This window comes from Neopsephotus bourkii, unplaced genomic scaffold (assembly GCF_033783945.1).
Source record: "Neopsephotus bourkii isolate Nb327-2 ecotype Australia unplaced genomic scaffold, CSIRO-AGI_Nbou_v1 NB_873, whole genome shotgun sequence".
In the NCBI taxonomy this organism is placed as follows: Eukaryota; Metazoa; Chordata; class Aves; order Psittaciformes; family Psittacidae; genus Neopsephotus; species Neopsephotus bourkii.
This window is the reverse complement of record NW_026901367.1, coordinates 1,636,373-1,658,984: the sequence shown is the minus strand read 5'-3', so window position 1 is coordinate 1,658,984 and position 22,612 is coordinate 1,636,373. Positions and strand designations below refer to the sequence as shown.

Sequence of the window (22,612 nt, the reverse complement as noted above, 5' to 3'; positions counted from 1 at the left end):
GGAGAGGCTGCAGACAGTGAGGAAATCCTCATTGTCACAACACAGAGCAGCAGGGAGCTCTGATTTCTGTTGTTTTCAGAAGCAAGACAGACAACTCATTCCTAAACCACATCCAATTTCTTGGAGTGAAATGAAGAGACTGTATCACTCCCTCTGGCACGTAATCCCAGTAGGACAATTAGGCCAGCTCTTAATGCTTTTATTACAGTACTCATAATATTTATTGCTGGTGGTTAAAGACACCCCAGCTCCTGATGCTCTGTGCCTGTGTGAATACTTCATTCCTGACCTGGTGGAATGCTGCAGCTGCCCAGCTTCGCTTTCCAAAGCGATTCCTTTCAACGGCTCCATTTAAGATGGGTCATTACAGAAGCCACCTAGGGCAGTAGAGACAAAAATCACCATTTCAATGTGAAAACACAAGGACTGCAATGGGGCTGAGTTTGCTTTCAAGCACTATCGACCTATCTGCTATCTAATCACAGCTGATGGCACCAGAGAGCCAAGTACCTCCTGCCACAGCCCAACCTGCTGCTACTGCCTAGGTGCAGGCAGCCTGCCTTCCCTCCAGGAGGGCTCACATCAGCACACACTCACTCAGCCCTGGCTCCACTGGAGCTGCTCAGGTGGAGGTAACCTGGGTGTGCTCCTCCCAGAGAGCTCCCAAGCCAGGCTGACTGCACAGCTCCTGCCACACGAGGAACACAAGAACACAAGAGTCTTTCTCCTACTTCACCATCCATGAAACAAAGTCCCCCAAGCACTGCAGTAGCTGATTTACTGAGACCACACAAACAGTGCTCCTGTTGCTGCAGGTAGGAAATGCCTTTCCAGGAAAGGGGATTCTTTTGGCTCCTAAGTCATTGATTTTCATGGATTCAAATGCAAGCATCCTACTGGTAATGTGCTAGCTAAAAAAAAGCTTCCAAAGATAGTATTTTATGTAATATTTTAGCAACTGGAGCATCCATCTGTTCTACAAATGTAGCCCCCCAGAAATGATTCTACAATAAAAGCAACCAAACCTTGGAAAACCACTTAGATTTGGGAGGTCAGCTTCTGAGAACAGTTATGAGAAATGGAAACATCTCGGCTTCTCCTCAGGGACACCAGCATTTGCTCATGTAATATCATTAACACAGTCCAGGGTAAGTAATGAACATGGTCTCAATCAACTAAGTCATAGGAAAGCAAGGACACTGGAATTCTTACTAAGAAACAGGACCCCAGCCTGGTTTGGAAGCAACCTTAAAGCTCCTCCAGCTCCAACCCCTGCCACGGGCAGGGACCCCTTGCACTGGAGCAGCTTGCTCCAAGCCCCTGTGTCCAACCTGGCCTTGAGCACTGCCAGGGATGGGGCAGCCACATCTCAGCTTCCTTGAGAACACAACCCTCAAAGAGGAAAAGATTGCTAAGGAAAACCTTTCCCATCTCATACGATGAAAGACACGAGTACAGAGGAGCGGCACAGTCGGTTCTTCCCTCTTTAATATTGTAACTTAGAACAAAAAAGGAAAAGAATGAGCAAGTGTTCCTGTACATTCACATTTCTCCTCCCTCCAGTGCTTTGGTTTTCCTTTCAGGAGGCTCAGAGCCCACCTGCCATCAGGTGGGAAGTTGGTATTAGCTCAAGTACAAACTGGTGAACAGCAGAAGGGTCTCACCTCTTTCACTGGCAAACCTGTGCCTCACAGGAGAAAACAGAGTGGTTCTGTGAGCCCCTGCTGAATGGTCTGAAGGCTACAAGAGGCCAGTGATTCCAGAGGCCATATTCCACTGATGGAATATAATCAGTAAAGGGATTCTGACACCCTTCGTGAGGGTGTTTTGGGGGAAAGATTTATCCCATCAGTTGCTTATTCCAAAACAATTATTTTTAATGTTTTAATGATGTATTTTCCAATGAATTGTTAATGAACCCAGATAATACTGACGTTTCAGCCAGGTCCTTTGTTTTGTCCCCCTTCTGCTTGGACACTTTAGCAATCTGAACCCTATCACAGTTATCGATGTATTCATGTGAAACAGCGTCAATCACGTTAAAGGCACTACTTCAAGTCTCTGTGTTTTGCTCACCACTTCAGTCTTGCACCCTGACAAGCCAGTAAAACTCGGACCAAGCGTGTGTCTCAACCACGTAACAGGGTAATCCCTTTTCCCAGGAATACCTGCTTCTCATCTTTACAGTTTTGAGAGGACAGTGAGAACAACGTTAAGCACTGCAATGTAATCTGCTCTTCAGCCTACCCAATTCCGTGCTCTTTAGAGCCTCACCTCACCCTTGTTACACGTGAGAAAAGCATCGCTTGGTTCTGGGTTTATTTTAAAAGGGTTTTTAATCAGTTTGAAGACTCTGAGGTTCCACATCACCTTGAAGAATAAATAGTGTCTAATGTATGATTCACTACCATCCACCTGCAGATCCTTGCGCAGACATCTACAGGTTGTAGCAAAGGTCGCTTGGGTTTCCATCAACTATCCCAGCTTGATTCCTGAAAGAGACAGAAAATCCCCAGTAACCAATTGCTCATATCAGGGCACAGCATTCTCAGACATTCCTTCAAATCATTCATTCATTCATTTTAATTTCTCCCAGGGCTGTGAATCATTCCTAAAGATTGCCACAGATGGCCTCAAGTTACCACTGGTGTGTTGCACTCCTGTGTGCCAGTCTCACTGCGTAACTGGTCTTGGTTTTATGATCAGACACCTTTGTGTTCTAGTAGATTCCCAATGAAAAACAACGTGGACAACAGTGTGGGGAAAGGCAAAACTGTTTTTATGGGCTTAAACTAAACCAGAGGAAGTTCAGGTTGGAGATAATGCAGAAGCTCTTCCCTGTGAGGGTGCTGAGGCGCTGGCACAGGGTGCCCAGAGAAGCTGTGGCTGCCCCATCCCTGGCAGTGCTCAAGGCCAGGTTGGACACAGGGGCTTGGAGCAAGCTGCTCCAGTGGAAGGGGTCCCTGCCCGTGGCAGGGGTTGGAGCTGGAGGAGCTTTAAGGTCCTTTCCAGCCCAAACCAGTCTGGGATTCTATGATAACTCTATTAACAGTCAAATACATGCTGGAAAACCAGTTCTAGGGAAGAGCCTTGGGCATTCCATTAACTGAGATTGCCTGAGAAAGTCTCCACTAAGTGACTCAACACTTCCAAACAGGCATCTTCTTTTTTCTTCTCTTCCCCTTCCTTCTTTTCCCCCCACCTTTAAAAAAAGGATGGCAAGGAAGAGAAGAGGGGATGCTCCCATGGATGTTGTAGATGAACAAATGAGTTTGTACTGGAGGAAGTAGGCTGTGCAGGATGCCTTAAACTGTCAGGGCACTTGAACCAGTTTTAAATATCAAGCTCTTTACATTTGCAGCACACAAAAGGGTGTGATAAAGCCACGGATAACTTACAACATGCTGCAACATAAGTGGCAAGCAGTGCTTGCACACCACTGAAGGGTAAGTGTACTGTACAAAACCAAGACTGGTACAATTCTTCACAACAGTTGTAAAGAAAGCACTGTACTGAGTCATCTGAAGCTGTTCCTATGGCCTTACCTGTCACTGGGATGAGGTCGATGACTGTGGAACGGTACCTCCCAGGACAATGCTGTTTTTGTCAGTCAGGGTTTTAAGCACAGTTGTGGCTGGGGCCTGCAGAATCTTACGTGAGAGCCTCATTCTGCCATCAGTTGGGTCACGTCCAAAGTATTTAACCTGTGAGGAATGAACCACTTTCAGACTGATCAACTTAAAGAGATGGAGATAGACTTTTCCTTGAAAGGCATTGTTCTGCTCTGGTTTTTCAATGTGATGCTAGCAAAGCCATGAACAACAGGCACCATTTAGCCTATACTGCTGTCGAATTCATGTGGTACCCTAATAGCAGGAGTTGGACGCTCAATAAATCTAACTTGAAATAATCAGACCTTTAAGCAGCAGAGAAAGGAAAAATACTTTCTTTATACACACCAGAACCAACAATCCAAACAATTCACTCCAATTCTACAACAGGAACAACAGTTTGGGTGCATTTTAAAGTTAGAGAAATACTTACCTGTATTTCTTGTCCAACTTCTAATCCCAGGGCACTCGGATGTTTAATCTAGAACACAGTGAGTTTGGGAAGAGGTTATTTCAGTGTGACTGATTTTGTTAGCTGTAAAAGTTCTTTCTTTTAGGGATTCTTCATGCTACGCTTCAGACAATCACAGCAACTCAATGCTACCTTATGAACAGCAGGTTTCTACATGTTACATAGTAATGGGATTGCAGATCTAAAGAACTTGGTGATGTGCATAAAAGCACAAAGAATAAAATCATAGTAGACATATAGTTAGACTGTTTGCAGCTCTAAGTACAGCAGAGGTTAACCAAAAAGGTGCTGCTCATCTAACACAGCTTTTAACATGAAAACAGTCTCCACGATAGCAGATGTGTTACAGCTAAAGCAGACTCTGTTTAGTGAGAACTGATGAAAACCAAATCTAAGTGTTCAGTTTGTCCTCGCTTAAGCAGGCATTACCTTTCTCTGATCCAGCTGTGAGTTATGCAGTAACACTGGTGTCATGTTTGGATACAGTTTTACCATCACTCCAGAGTCCCTGCAACAGAAACCAGCAGGGTTACCTCAAAATACACTGATACACATCTATGTGTTTTACTCTGCATATTGACCCCAAGGCAAGCAGTAGAAAACTTGTCATAAACAGGATTTTATTCCTCCCTTTTAAAAATCTTATCCCAACCATAACATGCCCTCTCATTTCTCCTCATTAGGAAGTGTGTGGAAATCAGGTATTTCAGGACAGTGTATTTCAATAATTACCACCCAAAAGCACATGCAGTTTTTGCAAGACCTATTGGATTGAGAAGCAAAAAGCAAATTCCTACTACACCAGATCCAAAGACAAAAAAGCCTTAGGTTTTATTATACAAACATCCCAATAACTAAACAAGCAGCAAAAATAAACAGACATACTGAGAAACAGAGTATTTTCAGCTAAGAAAATACCAGGAATGATGCAGGTGTCACTGATACACATTTGGCAATCACTTTACATCATATTTAGGTACCAGGAATACAGCCACATAAACTAATTTCTACTTTAACTCCAGAGCAGGTTTTATACCTTATTTCAGTTATCGTGGCTGTATAAATTGCACCGAATTCCAAATTCACTTCTTGCTGTAGGGGGAAAAGAGAAACCAGTGAGACACAAGTTCACCAAATGCAGACTGAAAGAGCCAACAGCAGAATTCTCCCTTACATCATCTTTGCAGATGTCACGGATAAATTCTCTTGCTTCATGCATGGCAACAGGGGTGGGGGCGAACACAGAATACGTCTCTTCGTCCAGCTGACTTACAGTCACACCTTCGAAAGAGGATTGAATGAGAGGTTTGAGGTGAACAGTGCTACTGCTTCAGCAAGCAGTTATAGTCAGTAAAGACTTGAATAGAGCAAAATGATTTTGCACAGACTAAGATCTCAAGAGCAAAAAGGCTTCAGTTCATAGGCAGAGAAGCCGCACAGATTTGATCTACACTTGCTTAGCTTTATATCTTGCATTCAACACTATCTGCAAAACTGGCCCTAAGCGACCCTTCAACTGCATCTTCCCTGAGCCCTGAAAAGCATCATCACACATGCACCACACTGGGAATTCCTGCTGTGAGACAAACTGCAAGCACTTTTACAGGGAGAATCTACACAACTAAGTGAGGTGAAGCTCATCTCAGCTGCATCAGCACTTCAAAACACACGCATCTATTAGCCAAGACACAGCACAGACTCACTTTGTACCGAGCACTGGAACGCCTAAGCATACAAGTCTGAAAAGACAGTGTTTTGCAGCCTGCATCATAAAGCACAAATTAAAACTGCCCTTTTCTCCTGATATTTCCTCCTATCTGCTTCCTAGGTCATTGCAGAAGCACAAATGCCAGTTTCATGGAGATGGCCTACAGAAAAATCTGGGGAAGTTTAAGTTTAGCTACTTATAGTTTCTGAAAGGGCATAAAGACGGCATTAAGATTCAGCAACAGCCATGCTAATAATACCTGTGGCTACTAAGATCCACTAACCAAAAACTCCACACTGGCAATATTCATATAGAGAAGCTAATAGCACGTTAGGATAATATCAGAGGAAGCAAGAACGTCTTACCAGTCTGTGCTTGAAGCTTTTTCAGATTATAGCCCCCAGGACCAACAAATCTTAATCTTTTTGATAGTGGAACGTGGATAGTTTCTGAAAGGAAATGTAAAAGTACTCTTGAAATGCTTAATATAATCATCTTGTAAGCTATCACAAACTATGGCATGTTCATTTAGGTTTTGATCTTCTAGAGCTGCTGTACTGGCTGAACATCGATGTAATTACATTGTAGAACTGAAGTGAAAGCAAGGAACTCAAACACTTTGATGAGTGCAAATTACCTTAAGCCATACCAATACTGCCACCTTTACCCACTCTGAGAGTTCCATATAACTTCAGTTTAACTGTTTTCTGGTGTACAGCAGTTTACTGCTACTGTCCCACATGGCAATAAAACCCCCCCAAATTCACCTCAGAACTCAAAGAGAAAGTAACTCCAAGGGGCAGAAACACGTACCTGACATTCATTACAAACCAACTGGTTTAAGCAGCAGCTTATTGCTAAAAGGTAATTATAAAATAGGTGAGTTCATATCAACATACAACGAGCATTACCTACAACGGGTCCACTTTCTTTCCTATTAGGCCTGGGTTTTGCCAGTGTTTGGTTCATAATTTGTAAGATCTCTCTCTTTGCAGCTGTGGGGTTGGGGAGAGAGGAGGAGGGAGGACAAAGTAAAGAGTTTTGTGTAAGATGGAAATAAATGTATGCAGTTTGTTACAAAGCAGACAAACATCCATACATAGAAACCTGCCTCCTGCCTAACTTGAGAATGTAGCATGGTTACACCTAACACATTTCAGGCAGTGCATGATTGCTGCTGTACAACCTTCTGCTCTGTGCATATAAACTCCATCTCTTGAGCACACTCAATGATTTTATGCAGCCTAGAACATACATACAGTTCTGTTTCAGGGTATTATTCAGATGAAGCAGAGTGCTGATGATAAGCTATACTTTGATCAGTTGTGATACACTGGCCTGGAACTTTAACTGAGCTGCTTCAAGTAAACCACCACTGAATAGGAATTAGGAGTTCTTACATTTTAGTAAGGGTCAGAATACAGACAGCAGTATATTTCAATAGTAAATATAGCTGAATTTATGGTAAATGAGAAAGTTTGCTATTCTTTTTGCACTTTGGATTTAGAAGTCATGTAATAAGGTGCCTGTGTGTCAGTCCAAATCCATTTCAGATGCTTCCTCGCCTTCCCAACTTCCACCAGCCAAAAGCAATCCAGAGTTTCAGTGCACAAACCTGCACCTCAGACTTCGCTACCTGTGTTACTCATAAGGAATCGAGCTGCTAGATCTTAACCATGAAGCATGACACAAGGTTTTACTTTGTGTCTAAGAACCCACTGCTCAAAAGACATTTAAAAACTGGTGTAAAGTTACTTTAAAGTTAGTCTGGAGTTTATTTGTATCAGCCCTTTTTACTGATGTATTGCACAGTTAAGAGCAAGCCTTTTTTCCCCGACTTACCACATTTGTTTCAATACTGTATGACAAATACTTTACCAACTGAGGTGGCTCAGTAATGCTGTACCAATCACACACAAACTACTGCATGCAAATGTTTCACTACCTATTACCCCAATGCTCCTCTTTTGCACATTAGTTTGCTATGCCACTAATTTTGTTGCAGTTTCTCCAAACAAAGTACCTTTGTACCCAACTGGTGACCAGCAGAACCACACCAGTTTGCTCTGGTTTAGTAACAGGAACCTCCAGGAGCAGCAGACACTGTCACTGGGGCTGTGTACAATAACATGGAACTTAACAGTGGTGGAAAGGGCCTGGAGTTTTGGAGATTGAACACTCTCCTGGGACACAAAAAACCCTTTACTTGCTATGAAGTGCCTATATTAAAGTATAACAGGCAACACCCAAACCAGATCAGCTCTTTTTGAAGATAGAGGCTTTTCCACAATGAGAACAACAAAATAAAAATATTTAGTTTCATAAAACTTAGAATTTAGTATAATTTATCATATTGTATGATAAAATGGGTGCAAATACAAATATGGACCTACCTGTAGCTTGCTGAATAGCTTCCATTACAATTTTTATTGGTATTCCTGGCAGTTTTAGATCAACCTAATAGGAAAAGGGTGAAATGACATCAGTATGCAAGAAAAGGTTTAGATACCTTGGCACAGCTCCATTTTGGGAAGATTTAATGTTACAATACCTGTAAGGCAGTTATTCCCTTATTAGTACCTGCCATCTTGAAATCCATATCGCCATAGTAATCTTCAATTCCCTACCAGCATAGACAGAAAGAAAACAAATTGGAGTAACTTAATGCCGGTGTCAAGTCTCATTATGCTAAAAGCACATCCTGTGTTTCAATAAGCCACCAAGCAGTTCTGCAGACTTGGAATTTTCAGCCTTATTTTGCTGCCCAAGGATTAACACTGCTCCTTTCTCTCATCATAAATTAAGAGCTTCCTGGACTAGCGCTGAATAACAGGCCCGCAGCTGATTTTGCACTACCAGTGGATGCCAGTGTGCAGCAGCAGCAGCGTGATAACGTTCATTCTTGCCCCTTTAGCAATTTTCCCTATGTCCATTCAACATACTGTGGCTTTCAGTAAGTTAGTCAAGAATTATTAATCCAGAAAAAAGACAAAATCCATTGGAAAGAGAGCTTGTGAGGGCTTAAAATAACTGAGCAATTCCAAAAACCTGAGACACATGACCAGACATTTCAGTGAGATTTTTTTGAAATAGGGAGGAATTTGGGAGACAAACCAGAGGAGATGAAACTATCTGGTATTTCCACTAGTGCATGTTCCAGACCTGCCTGGGTAAAACACTACACAAAAGGCCATAAGAGAGTATTTAGAGAATCAAGCAGCAATAGCCACCACAGTGCTAGGACACTCACCAGGATGTCTGTCAGCAAACGATAGTCCTCAATATCTCCATTTTCTGGACTGTATTTGGTAATGAGCCCTATGGCTACACCTGCAACTGCACTTGATACTGGAACTCCTAATAGGGGTAAATAAAGAGACATTTTTATAACCTTTGGTCATTTCCAGATCCTGTAACACATTATCATGACCAGCAGGTCGAAGGAGGTGATCCTGCCCCTTTATTCTGCTCTCGTGAGACCTCACTTGGAGCATTGTGTGCAGTTCTGGTGTCCTCAACATAAAAAGGACATGGAACTGATGGAACAAGTCCAGAGGAGGCCACGAGGATGCTCAGGGGCTGGAGCACCTCCTGTATGAAAACAGGCTGAGAAAGTTGGGGCTGTTCAGCCTGGAGAAGAGAAGCTGCGTGGAGACCTCAGAGCAGCTTCCAGTGTCTGAAGGGGGCCTATAGGGATGCTGGGGAGGGACTCTTCATTAGGGACTGTAGCGATAGGACAAGGGGTAATGGGTTCAAACTGAAACAGGGGCAGTTTAGATTGGATATAAGGAGGAAGTTCTTTCCTGTGAGGGTGGTGAGGCACTGGAATGGGTTCTCAGGGAAGTTTTGAATGCTCCATCCCTGGCAGTGTTCAAGGCCAGGTTGGACGAGGCCTTGGGTGCCATGGTTTAGTGTGAGGTGTCCCTGCCCATGGCAGGGGGGGTGGAACTTGATGATCTTAAGGTCCTTTCCAACCCAAACTATTCTATGATTCTATCATACGTAGTTTATCCTATTAAGTGCTGTATTTTGTACCTGCATCCATTAGCGCCAAACTTCCACCACATGCAGAAGCCATTGAAGAGGACCCTAAGGAGTTAGAATACAGAGAAAAAGAAAGTATTAAACACTGGTCAGAAGTATCTGAAACAGAACTTGCCAGGGATATCCTTCAACGACAGCTTGAAACTTAAGTTGTTCCAGAAAATCCTGTGCAGCAGCGCATGTACTACCATAAATAACTGCAATTAGAAGTTCTCTGTGGCAGAAGCATTTTAACAAGGAATGGGTAATACAGTTTGAATCTTTCATGATACCAACACCAAAAAACCTGAACAAGCATCACTAATAAATACTCTCGATAAAGAACCTGTGGGTTTGCAAGCTGCAAATGGGACCCCCTCTCTCCACTGACCCCTTCTCCCGGCCACCTCATCTCACTGCAGTGCTAGTGAGAAGCTCCTCAGGGAACTTCCTGCCACACACAGAGGGGATTCTGCAGGCAGGTGACATGGAGAGAGCTCTCTCCCAGACTGGAGATGGGAAAGAACAAATACAGACAGCCAGGAGATGTCACCTCTCAGGCAGTGAGGGTATGAGCTGTGATTAAACACTGAAGAAAGGGGCTCAATACATGCTGACTTATTTTCCTCACTCTATAGCATAAAAATGGCCCCAAATACTATTAAACTCAGATTTCCTATTTACATTTCACACCGGCACTGTGCTGCTACGCAAAGTGAAAGAAAGGTCCATTGCTCATGACCATATACATCCTTTTAAAGTACTTCAGGTAACAGAGCTATCAAGATTAAGAATGTTAAAAATGAAATTTATTAACTATAATGCCTACAACTCAAGCTTATCAAACTTGAGCCTTTTGAAGAAGCAGATTTAGTCTCTGGCACTAGGTTAAAAGTCAGAAAACCATAATACCATTTGACTCCAAGACTTCAGAAGTAACTCGTATTGTGAATGGGAAATCCTGGGGGATAACTGGTTTCAAAGCTCTTTCTGCCAGTGCACCTGGTTATAAAAAACACCAAGTCACCCATAAATAAAACCAATCAGATAAAACATTACAACTTAGGAGCATGGGACTGCTCTAATCTGAACTTACCATGTCCAAGTTCTCTTCTGTTCATACCACTCACTTTGCCAATCTCGTTAGTTGCATAAGGTGGAAACTACAAAGTAAAAAATGGGTATAGAGAAAATTAGCTAGGGATTTTTTAATGACCATTTTAAAACATACACTTAGGAAAGATCCTTTGAAGCTTTGGAGAATCTTATGGTAAAAACACATCAATAAAATCCAACCAGCACACTTCTGTTTCCGTACTGTAGACTGACTTCTATTAGTCACTCAGTCTGAAACCACGAGCACCTGAGGTAGTGATTAGTGAATGTTTTACTTCCAGAGAATAAAGCAGTCACAGGGTAGTTGAGAAACAGCACAACAAGTTTACTCCAATCCAACTTGACAAACAACATAGCAGAAAGCTTGTTTCTGTCATACAGATAACAGGACAAGATGTGCCTGCTGCCTGTATGAAATACTCTGGGCAAGTTCCACAGGCTGAGAGAGATCCAAGATGTAAAAGCACTTATTGACTATTGGTGTAGTATGTCAGCTGAACATATTAAGAGTTGACTAAAAATAATAGAGCAGATTAATCCTGTTTTCAGCAATAACCCATTCTTAAGGAGCTCACCTAATGTTAAGATAGTAAAAAGACTGTATCAGATGGCAATTTATGTATTATCCAGTGCTTTTTAGGAAACCAACAGTTTTGTTCATAAAGTGCAATATAAATTCACATTAAAACTTTAATTCATAAGTTTTAGCAAATCTAGAGATAATCTGTGTCCTTGGAAGTGATCAGTATCCCCTTTAAAAGTCCTTCTGTGAATCATGCCAAAAGCTGGGACACAGTAATAAAGCTCTTACCTCATAATGCAGCATGAAGTTTTTATCTTTTATCCCACTAAGAATTAAAAACAAGAGCATGTCAAAAAGAGCCATCAAACATACAATACAATAAGCAACTTGTAAGACCACATGCAGTTATGCTTACAAATAAACCCAGCCAGAATCATGAATCAATAGAATTGCTGATCACCCACATTTTTCCTAAGGTTTTCTATGTAGAAAACAAATTGAAAAGCACAGTGTACAAAGAAAAACTCCCATATGCTAATCATCATCATCATTAAAGCAGTGCTCCTGGCTGTTCTGAACAGAACAGGCCCTGTCAGTCCTTCATGCTGGTTTTGGTGTGTCTGAAGGAAGAATAACAAACAAAAATCAAACTCTCAGAACATCAGCATCTTGCTGCACACAATGCAGTACGGACTCAGAAGCTTCAGCACTCAGAACTGAGAATCTCTGTAACCACAAAATAGCTTTTGATTCAATCAAAAAGTGTGCTCCAAAAAGTTACTAAAGTACCACAAGATCTGACTCAGCAATAAAGACAAAAAGCTCATCTATGAACAAAGTTGCATCAAGTCAAGACTTGCACACAGTTTCATACAGAGGCATTGATGAAGCAACCCACTGACTGCTAATTAAGCTCCATTATTTAAACCCAGGAACTGATTTCCAAGAATACCAAAGTTACAGAATATGGACAAACAGCTCCATGCCAAAAGAGCAGCAGCTTTGCTTTAGTTAAGATGTAAACCTCCCACACTGGTGATGAGATCACTGAACTGCAGCTTTAAAGGGAAGGAGTTTCCTCTCTCAACAGGGTAGCCCTCAGCAATAAAATATTAATGGCACAGGAGTTGCTACATGGCAAGTTAAATTTTCCTCTCTCCATTAACAAAGAACACATTTCACCCTCTGAGCTTCTTTATTTTGAGACAAAATGAGAATGTTTAGATAGACTGATACAGTTGGGGGAAAAAAATCCCATCACCCAGTTATGTGTGTTTTAACTTGCTTTCCACTCAAACCAAACTTGAAACAGCATTTCATGGGCTACATGCAGCCAACCTATCAAGCAAAACTGCCAAACTTGCGTGAAATAGATTGAGTAAACTCATATCAAGTTCCAAGTATGATGATAAGTACTTGGAATGAAGAGAGAATGAACTTTCATCAACTGTTTTATTTAGAGAGGCTTGATATATGGATGCAGTTTTGCAGATTCAAGAGTAATTCACTATTTCCCTTCCATCTCAGCTGGACTGGATGCTGTTACTTGTCATACTCCCCAGCTTCAAATGTGCATCTATGGAATTAATGTCACCTCAAAAAGCAACAGCCAGGATCACTTCAAAGTCTAGTTTTACACATTTTCAGTCCTAATGGATATGGATAGTGAAAAATAAGGAACTTATCAACTGTGCTTAAACGCTCACCCTCTTTATTGCCACTGACAGAACACCATAAAGAAGCATACCTCACTGCTGTTGAGATAACATCTGATTTTACACTTGATTCTATGGAGTCAAATGTAACTGTACAGAGAACCTAAAATAAAAGGACAGAGGGTAAATAAACTGCTCATACACACTTCAACCATTGCCAACTTTTACTGTATATGAAGAATCAAAAAGAATGATTTCAGCAACAAATAGGCTGTCATCTGCAAACCTCTTCCTTCATTGCACAGATTTATTAGTATCTGCAAAGATTATACAATCACATTTAAAAGTTAATCATTTAATGCTTCTTAAACCTGGAACACTTTGCTCCCTAAAAACCAGACTACTTCATTTAAGAGCCTGGGCCAGATGTCATGCAAAAGAGCAAACCTGTTTATAAAACGGACTGGCAGCATGTGTTATTTTTAGTGGGGAGAGCACTGAGGAGTAAATCACTGTTTGCAACTCCCCGTGTTCCCTGTAGTAAGTCAGATCAATGGCTGACAGTCTTCCTGGAAAATGAGCTATAAAAATATAGCAGACCCAATCTCACGTACAATTTTACTTTAATCCCTCCAACAACATCTGACACTTTAAGCAAAGAAGAGAAGTCTCATTAATGTGATTTTTTTGGGGTACAGTCTCCCTATTCAGCCCATGTTACATATGAAGTTTCCCTGCCCATGGCAGGGGGGTTGGAACTTGATGATCTTAAGGTCCTTTCCAACCCTAACTATTCTATGATTCTATGCACAGTTCAGCACTGCTCTGCACAGCAATGACCCATTCACTGAGTCACCCATTTTTCTAAAACCAAACATTATGTTTTGCATTAAAAGCTTTTGTTTCAACAAATATCTTTAACACAGAAATCTACACAGAGAAGTGAAAAGATGCAACTTTGGACTTGCTCTCTTCTCAAACCACCTCCCCCCAAGGCAATGAAAGACACAAATCAGCTTTTAACTGATTTACAGTTTCTGATGTTTCAAGACATTACCTGTGTTTGGCCCCTCTGAAATAAGGCTGATCCATGAAGCATTTTGAACATGTCCACTTCACATTTAATATCTCTGAGGGAAGTCAAATCCCTCCCGTCACACCTAAAGTAACAAGCAGAAATTATGAGATCAATGAAACTATAGTCTTGGATACAAAGTCAACAGCAATGTTGTTCAGTAGCAGTTTGATCTCCTTACCTTCTGTATTCATTCAGAACAAGGTTTCGGAAAATATCCTTTGAAACCACATTGAAGGATTCGATGATTTCGTAAGGCTCAGCCTCTGGAAATTTTTCTGGGTATAAAGAAGAAATTGCATCTCAAGTTGGAAAATGAATTTTATGTGTCTTTTACTACAACAGCTGGGCTAACAGAGCCCACTGTAGCTCTAAGTAGCATCAGCTCCTGGTAAGCATTCTCTAACCATTAAGAAAGCAGAAAATCGTACCTTTTAGCTGTTCTTCTGTTTCAAGCCTTATTTTGTTAATTGCTTCATCTCTAGAAATCTAGAGCACAGAATTTGCAACCAGTTAACTCTACAGAGCAGAATAATGCAAGTTGTTGGGTTTTTGTTGGGTCTGAAATTCTGCGAAACTCAGGGAATAAGGACTAAGACTGTTGCACAAACACCAGGCTGGAAGGGACCTCAGGGATCATCTGGTCCAACCTTTCTTGACAAAAGCATCGTCTAGACAAGATGTCCCAGTTCCCTGTCCAGCCCAGTCTTAAAGAGTGTCCAATGCTGGGGAACCCACCACCTCTCTGGGGAGATTATTCCAATGACTGATGCTCTCATTGTGAAAGATTTTCCTCTTCTCTCCAATCAGAATCTCCCCAGGAGGAACTTGCACCTCTAATCTTTTCTATGTGACTCCTTGTAAAAAGGGAGTCTCCATCTCCATACAGCAAACTTATATTCTCATTTTCTGGTATATAAGAATTTACAGAATAATTTATTATAACTACTGCAAATATATGCAGAGTTTTTATTATCATTAGTGTAAAGAACTAAATCTTACTACAGCTTCATTATGATATTAATAATTGTATCATGTTTGAATCGATCACTTACTTTATCATGGCCTGAATCCGTGAACACCGCGTAGATCTTGTTGGAAGCAAGACTTTAGGAAGAAAAGAAACAACTTTTGAAAACACAGCTTGTAAACCATTTCATAAGCAGGTTCTGAGGACTAAATGTTTGTCTTCATTAGCAGTAGGACAGCCCCAGACTGACATTTATAAACATTACTAGCTCCATCTGCATTTCCTGCCTGCTCTCTTGCCACCTCTCTGGAATTACTTATCACTTCCACCGGACAACATCCCAACTCCTCTTGTCACCCTTCCACAAGAAAGGTGTACTAACTTACACTACCTCCACTGGGTTTTCAGGGTGCTTGTTTTAACCTGTTCTTTTCACCAAATACAAAAGAGAGCTGAAGGCTGTGTTCCTAAGGTTGTATGGAAAACATAACAAGTACTGAACATTCAAAACATGCTATTTTATTAAACAACCCGCCACCCCTCCAAACTATCTGATCAGAGCTCAGCAAATTAAATCCTGGTTAAATAACCACTTTGAGTCACTTCACAGAATTCAGACCAAATTATTTGGTCTGGACATACTTCTTCACACATTCGACAATCTCTTCAGGAGCAACATACAACTTCTGAACAGTTCTCTTGACAACACCCCGTTCTTTCACTAGCTGCTGAATTCCCTGGATTATATGCTGGGTTTGCTTCACCCCTACTTTGATGGCGTGACAGAAGTCTTGCTGCAATATATTCTCAGCAGTTGCTTCCAACATAACTGTGAATGGAAAGTTAAAAATTAAGTATTATTTTATTGCTCAAAAGCAATCTAACTCAATTGAAGAAATACAGATTAACATTGAACTGGATAGATACAACGGAATTTATCTAACCAAAAGTTAAACCTACCACTGTTATTTACTCCTAAAACTGCGTAAAAATACAGGTTTCAAAGATAAGGAGAGATTAAAAAAGACACTAACTTGATTTTCAAACCCTCAACAGCTATTAATCGTTAACTTACCGACTTGATTTTGTGGAGCTCCAGCAACAATCAAATTTAAACTACTAGAAGACAACTGTTTTCGAGTTGGATTGATGATAGTTTCTCCATCAACCAGTCCTACTCTTACTGCACCTACAAAGAAACTCCAGATTATTATTGTTATAATACGGAAGTTCTTTAAGACATCATTTTACAGTAATTTTTGGTTTTAGATGTATAAGTTTCAAAGCTAAAGGTTCATTGTTAAATAGTAGCATGTTAGCTATATATCAAGAACAAATGGGTAAGGCAGAATTATCTGTTCTTGAATTTCTTCTGGGTAAGGCATGTAATGCTGAGTAACACTATCCACAAGGCTGTAAGTCTGCTGGGGTTTAAGTCATTTGGGCACATCTTCTAGAATACAGGCAGGTGAAAGGAAAACACAGACAAATATTTGCTCTTGGCTAGATCACAGTGAAATAAAGCTCATCTTAAGCTCGAGTTCCTGGAAAAAAAAAAGCAGCTGTATTCCTATCCAGCTGATTTCTAAACAGTGTTTTTCAAGACCAAGTTTCTCTAAAGAAAAAATAAAGTGAGTGGTCTCTATACTACACTATTCTTGGAGTATAAATCTGTCCAGAAATACATTTAGCCCAGGAAAAAGAATGCTCTGAATTGCAATAATCCTACCCATTGCACAATGATTTTCAATAGAATCATAGAATCCTAGAATAGTTTGGGTTTGAAAGGACCTTAAAATCATCCAGTTCCAAGCTCCTGCTATGGGCAGGGACACCTCACACTAAGCCATATCACCCAGGGCCTCGTCCACCCTGGCCTTGAACACTGCCAGGGATGGAGCATTCACAACCTCCCTGGGCAACCCATTCCAGTGCCTCACCACCCTAACAGGAAGAACTTCCTCCTTATACCCAATCTAAACTTCCCCTGTTTAAGTTTTAACCTGTAATCAGTACTTGAAACAAAAGATAGTGGACTTCAGATTCAGATTCTTGTTAAAAAAGAAAGCATGAACTGTGGTCCAAGCCTTCCAGTATGTTCAAATCATCATCATTTCAAAATAGTCACTTACCAATAGGACCATTCCATGGGATATCAGATAATGCAAGTGCTGCAGAAGCTGGAATGGAGAGATAAAAAACTGTATTAGAAACAATGGATCACATTAAATCACACACAATCAGGCAATTTTTAACAGTCCTCTTACCTCCATTAATTGCCAGAACATCAGGGTCATTTACACCATCTACTGCTAAAAGATTACAAAGGATCTGGCATAAGATAAAAGACAATGAATAATTTTGACCTACACATTTTTATTAGCTGTCAATACAAAGCTAAGGACAATAAAGCAAAATTTTTCACATATTTATAGAAATCTATATTGCAAGTAAAAATTTGATCAGGTATTTAAACTGGAAAGCTCACAGAAAACTCACTAATGTGAATGTATAATATATCATACAACACAGAGTATTAGCTTTTCTTTCCTCTCTTGTACAGAGGATATCTGAATGCTGTTCCTCTACAAGAAAATTTGGAAACTAGTATGTAATAAATACAATTTGAGACAAGGAAATGACAAACTAAAAAGCAGCATTTCTCTGTTAGACTTTTTCAAAGTATAAACCCTTCCTTGATGCTCATGAAAACTGCTTTACTTAAAACACTGCCTAGAGCATGTGAAATTTTCACTGGATATTCCCAAGATTTCCATTCTGAAGGTAACTATAGTTAAGGACAAGGAGCACAACCTACCTGTGTATCATAAAAGTAGCCTGCTGGAAAGAGTGGTCTGATTGACCGATCTGCAAAAGAAATAATCAGTGTCTAAGAAGTATTTGGGTTTCAGTAGTTAGTATTCAGTTTGCATTGTAATGACAATGAAAAGCTGACAAATGGTTTAAATGAGACCCAAACCAACAAAAAAGAAAAGGCAGAGAACTCGGAAGGAAATATAGCATGATATAAAATCAAGTGTAATATTTTACTCTGAGTGCTACTGAAATAAGAGATATTTGGGTGAGCAAACAAACCATTAGAAAAGTCTATGTTTTAGGATACACACAACCTGTTAGTATTTCATCAGAAATATCCTCAATAAAGGGACATAGTCCTCAAAGAAAAGCAATAAAGGCATGTTTCCATGGTTTCCCATTAATCTTATTTCAGTCTGAAGCATATAGGACTCTGTGTAACAGCCTGGGCCTTACAGGCTGTTCCCTCTCCTAATTATTTTCATTGCTGCCTTAAGATGCTGATGTATATATGTAAATGTTGAATTCCAAAGTGTTCTCTTATTCATGAATGGAAATAGCCATGATGAAAATAACTTCTCAAGCAGGATCATGAGGAAGAGAATGAGTGTATACCAATCAGTAAGCCTGCCTCTGTATTTCAGAGTTGAGCTTGGCTGCCTCTTCCACCCATCCAGAGATGAGCAGCGGCAGAGGTAACATCTCTGCAGTTAGGATGAGATCTTAATATCCACAAAGGTGACAACAAGCTTTCTCAAGATCCAGACTTATAAAGGCATATGCACACAGCATGTGTGATGTATTGCTTTGAAAAATCAGTACTGATAAACAAGAAACCACAAGTTCATTTCCCTCTGACATTACTGCAAATCAACTCTGCAAACAGCAGTTAGAAATCACCACCTTTTCAAACATCCATATTATTGAAATATTCCAAAATAGTTAAAATAAATTGTAAATGAAATGTTGCAGCCTACCTATTACTCTGCTTGTAAGAATTTCTTTATCAGTGGAACCAAGCTCTCTCCTTAGATAGTTCGTAGGAATTCTCCCTGCTGCAGCAGCTTTCTGGCGGTAGTCAACCTTTTAAAAACAAAACAGGGATTCCTGAAGGCAACAGATCACTGATTTCAGAGCCACAGATTCATTCAGTTTAGAAGGGACACTTCCAAAGGCCTGTAATGATCAGAACAGGGTCAGTTCTGAATGCAGATGATATCATTCAAGCTCTATCTTGATGCTCAAATGGACCCTCCCATTCTATATTGTGTATAGACTGCTCAGCCAGTCATTTCCCAGTCAAGAGCTGTGCAGAGCACTACTGCACCCCAAGTTCAGAGGGATTCCAGGGCACTGCTACAAGTATAAAACGGGCCATGACCCAGGACAGATCCCTGAGGAACTATTATTCAGCCTGAGCATAAGTCATTAACCCTTAATAATCACAGCCCCCTGAGCCTCACAATCCAACCAGTTTTCCACACATCTGAAATGTAAGAGCTGAACTTGGATGTTGGGTGACATGGTTTAGTGGGAGGTGTCCCTGCCCATGGCTGGGGGGTTGGAACTGGATGATCTTCAGGTCCTTCCCAACCCTAACTCTTCTACGGAGTTCACAAGGTTTCTGTGAAAAGCCTTGCTTAAGTCAACACAGACACCATCCACACTCATCCCTCATCCATAGACATAGTTGTTTTATCAGACTGTTACTCTGAGGTCCAGAGTCTGTAGTCTGCTCTTTGCATTCCCCATTGCCCGAGCATCTTGAAGTCCACTACTCAATCATTACCACTGCTAAGGTTACCACTGATGATCACAAAACTCATTTTGTCATTAGTACTTACCACTAATGGCATAAACTGAGATGCAGAAGGCTTGGTTTTACTGACTGCTGTGACCATTACTGCTGTGTCACCTAGCTGGATTCAGAAAAAAGAAATAAAATGAAATAACCTGCAAACAAAATAATGTTCGAATCCCTAAACTTATTCAGACTAAAACTCCTGAATATTCTTTGCAGAAAACAACCACATAAATCCATGCTTCACACCATTATGTTTGCTTTCCAAACAAAACTCTGCTTTACAAAACACAGCTGTTGGTTAGTTAGGGATTAAAGTGCCGCTTGAAGCTCTCTATCCTTTTAACAGGCTCTGATGTTCTAACAATGACTGTTCAGATGCACACATTATGAAGTTGCCCAAATTTCAACTGGTTTTTACCTGAACAACAGCAGATCCATCAGCAAACCTTGCCAGTTTTCCAGAAGATAATTCCATCTTTCTGTTGGAAAGAAATAAGCTGTTACTGATGGTGAATCCAAACACATTTTTCAGTAAGTTGTGTTCATCTACAGCACTGGCTGTACAGAATACAGGCTACACTTCATACTGGACACAAAAATCCTCATTAGATACAGAAATTGGAACTCTTTGTCCAAAAGTCCCCTAAAAGTGCTTTTGCCTCAAACATCCTACTTCATCACCTTGCAGCAAAGACCTGCAGCTACACTGGATCTCACCTGCACTCACACATATGGCCTAGAGGCAAGATGTTTTGCTCATACCAAAGATGAATCGTCCACCTGTTCTAGGTGGAGGTTGGTCTTCATAGAATCCCAGCCTGGTTTGGGTTGGAAGGGACCTTAAAGCTCCTCCAGCCCCAACCCCTGCCACAGGCAGGGACCCCTTCCACTGGAGCAGCTTGCTCCAAGCCCCTGTGTCCAACCTGGCCTTGAGCACTGCCAGGGATGGGGCAGCCACAGCTTCTCTGGGCACCCTGTGCCAGCGCCTCAGCACCCTTACAGGGAAGAGCTTCTGCCTAAGAGCTCAGCTCAGTCTCCCCTCGGGCAGGTTCAAGCCATTCCCCTTGCCCTGTCCCTACAGGCCCTTGTCCCAAGCCCCTCTCCAGCTTTCCTGCAGCCCCTTTAGGCACTGGAGCTGCTCTCAGGTCTCCCCTTCAGGAGCCTTCTCTTCTCCAGGGTGACCCAGCCCAGCTCTCTCAGCCTGTGCTACCGCCACAACACAAAGGTACGCACCCGCTGTACTCGCACAAGACACGGAGATCCACTCGGGCACCCACAGAGCCCCTTTCCCCACCTCAGCTTACAGAGCACCCTCTCCCCCCTGCGGAAGCTCCCCTGCCCCCCTCCCACAGCGCAGCAGCACTGCCAGCGGCAGTTTCTCCTCACGGTTGTTGAACCCGCCGACCCGCTGCCCACAGCCGGTACCGAGAGCCCCCTCCTGACCCCCTCACCTGCCGCCCACCTCCACCGTGAGGCTGCGGCAGGCCCCGGCCGCCACCCGCCGCACGCAGCCCTCCGGCAGCAGCAGCGGCCGCCGCCATCGCGCTGCGGCCCCGCCGCCAACGGCCCAACCGCGGAGCGCGGCGCGGCGGCAGCTCGTGGTGGCGGCGGCCATGGCGAGACAAACCCCGCCAGTAGCCACCATCCGATTGGCTCTGGGAAGCGGCGGGAGAGGGATGCCGCGCAGTAAGGTGGAAGCGGATTGGCTTTGGTGCCGGTGGTAGAGTTTCGATTCCGCAGCGCGGAGCCCTGCCGGCGACGGCAGCTGAGGAGGGTCAGAGCGCGCAGGGCGCATGGCTCCTCATTGGAGCCGTCCGGGAAGTCTGAGGTAAAAAGTGAGCAAAAAACCCCATGAAGCCCTTGTCTCTAAAGAGGCAGCTTTAGAGCTAAAACTCGATTAAAATATGGGTGGACACGAGCACAAATGGGGATAAGGCTGGGGGGGCGGGAGACCTGCGCCATGGCTACAGCCTCCTTCCCACCGCTGCTGCCTCAGGAGACCTTGTGGCACCTGCACACCCGTGAAGCCTCTTCCGGCTGCCACCACCTCAGTATTGCTGCTGAGTGACAGCAGGCACAGGGCCTACCGTGGGTATGCTGTTCCATGTTACAGGTCAGAAATTACAGCCTGGTTTGTGTTGGAAGGGACCTTAAAGCTCCTCCAGCTCCAACTGCCACAGGCAGGGACCCCTTCCACTGGAGCAGCTTGCTCCAAGCCCCTGTGTCCAACCTGGCCTTGAGCACTGCCAGGGATGGGGCAGCCACAGCTTCTCTGGGCACCCTGTGCCAGCGCCTCAGCACCCTCACAGGGAAGAGCTTCTGCCTTAACTTTCAAAGTGCAAGAGGAGGGTTACAGCTGTTGTTAGCACTTACTACAAAGAATTGTCAGTTAAAGTATTTGTTGCCCTGTTACATGCTCAGCGTGTATCCAAAGGCTACATTTACAGGAGAGTGCTTTTTCCTTACAGTAATTGTTTCTCAGACATTATTTCTTAGCTGCACAATGCAAAAAAGATTAGTAATTATTGTTATTTATGCCTCTCAGCATAACTGAACAGTAACACCATAGTGGAGACTTGATCACTCCAACAGTGAGAGCCGTGTAGGATTTAATGAATACAAAGTGTCACACTTCATTCTAAACTCATCTGTCATCTGGAGTTAACAGTTTAAATTTGGGGGATATTTAATATAAAATCAATGCCATTTATTACTAGTTCGTTTCTAATGCTATTTTTATATTACTTGTATAGTAATCTGTTAACTGTATTTTTCTATTTGAGTTGCATGTATAGAAAACACATTCATTAGCTGGGAGAACTGTCCAAGTAATCATTT

The 22,612-nt window shown here is 42.2% G+C and overlaps 1 protein-coding gene across 1 annotated transcript; it reads right to left on the bottom strand.

Annotated features, from left to right (window-relative positions):
• Positions 1-1,491: 1,491 nt before the first annotated feature.
• Positions 1,492-21,389, bottom strand: PNPT1 (polyribonucleotide nucleotidyltransferase 1). Its single transcript, XM_061356818.1, has 29 exons — positions 21,226-21,389; positions 20,193-20,253; positions 19,815-19,889; positions 18,948-19,053; positions 17,972-18,021; positions 17,421-17,484; positions 17,286-17,333; positions 16,229-16,342; positions 15,796-15,982; positions 15,239-15,290; positions 14,615-14,672; positions 14,365-14,461; positions 14,166-14,268; positions 13,201-13,271; positions 11,742-11,778; positions 10,911-10,977; positions 10,727-10,816; positions 9,827-9,880; positions 9,042-9,148; positions 8,343-8,414; positions 8,185-8,248; positions 6,703-6,786; positions 6,157-6,240; positions 5,258-5,364; positions 5,120-5,175; positions 4,513-4,591; positions 4,045-4,092; positions 3,546-3,704; positions 1,492-2,492 (listed from the first exon to the last, which is right to left on the bottom strand). Exons 1-28 carry the CDS (start codon positions 21,387-21,389, stop codon positions 3,549-3,551), a joined length of 2,355 nt encoding a protein of 784 aa, XP_061212802.1. The 3' UTR covers positions 1,492-2,492; positions 3,546-3,548.
• Positions 21,390-22,612: the final 1,223 nt, after the last annotated feature.

What these genes read in the sequence shown, in the direction of transcription:
- PNPT1 (XM_061356818.1), bottom strand. Translation starts at nt 21,389, where the DNA reads ATGGCCGCCGCCACCACGAGCTGCCGCCGCGCCGCGCTCCGCGGTTGG. An exon ending in CGGATTCAGGCCATGATAAA is followed by an intron (nt 14,673 to 15,238) that starts GTAAGTGATCGA and finishes TCTGTGCTCTAG; the next exon opens with ATTTCTAGAGATGAAGCAAT. An exon ending in ACTTCATGCTGCATTATGAG is followed by an intron (nt 10,978 to 11,741) that starts GTAAGAGCTTTA and finishes TTTACTTTGTAG; the next exon opens with TTTCCACCTTATGCAACTAA.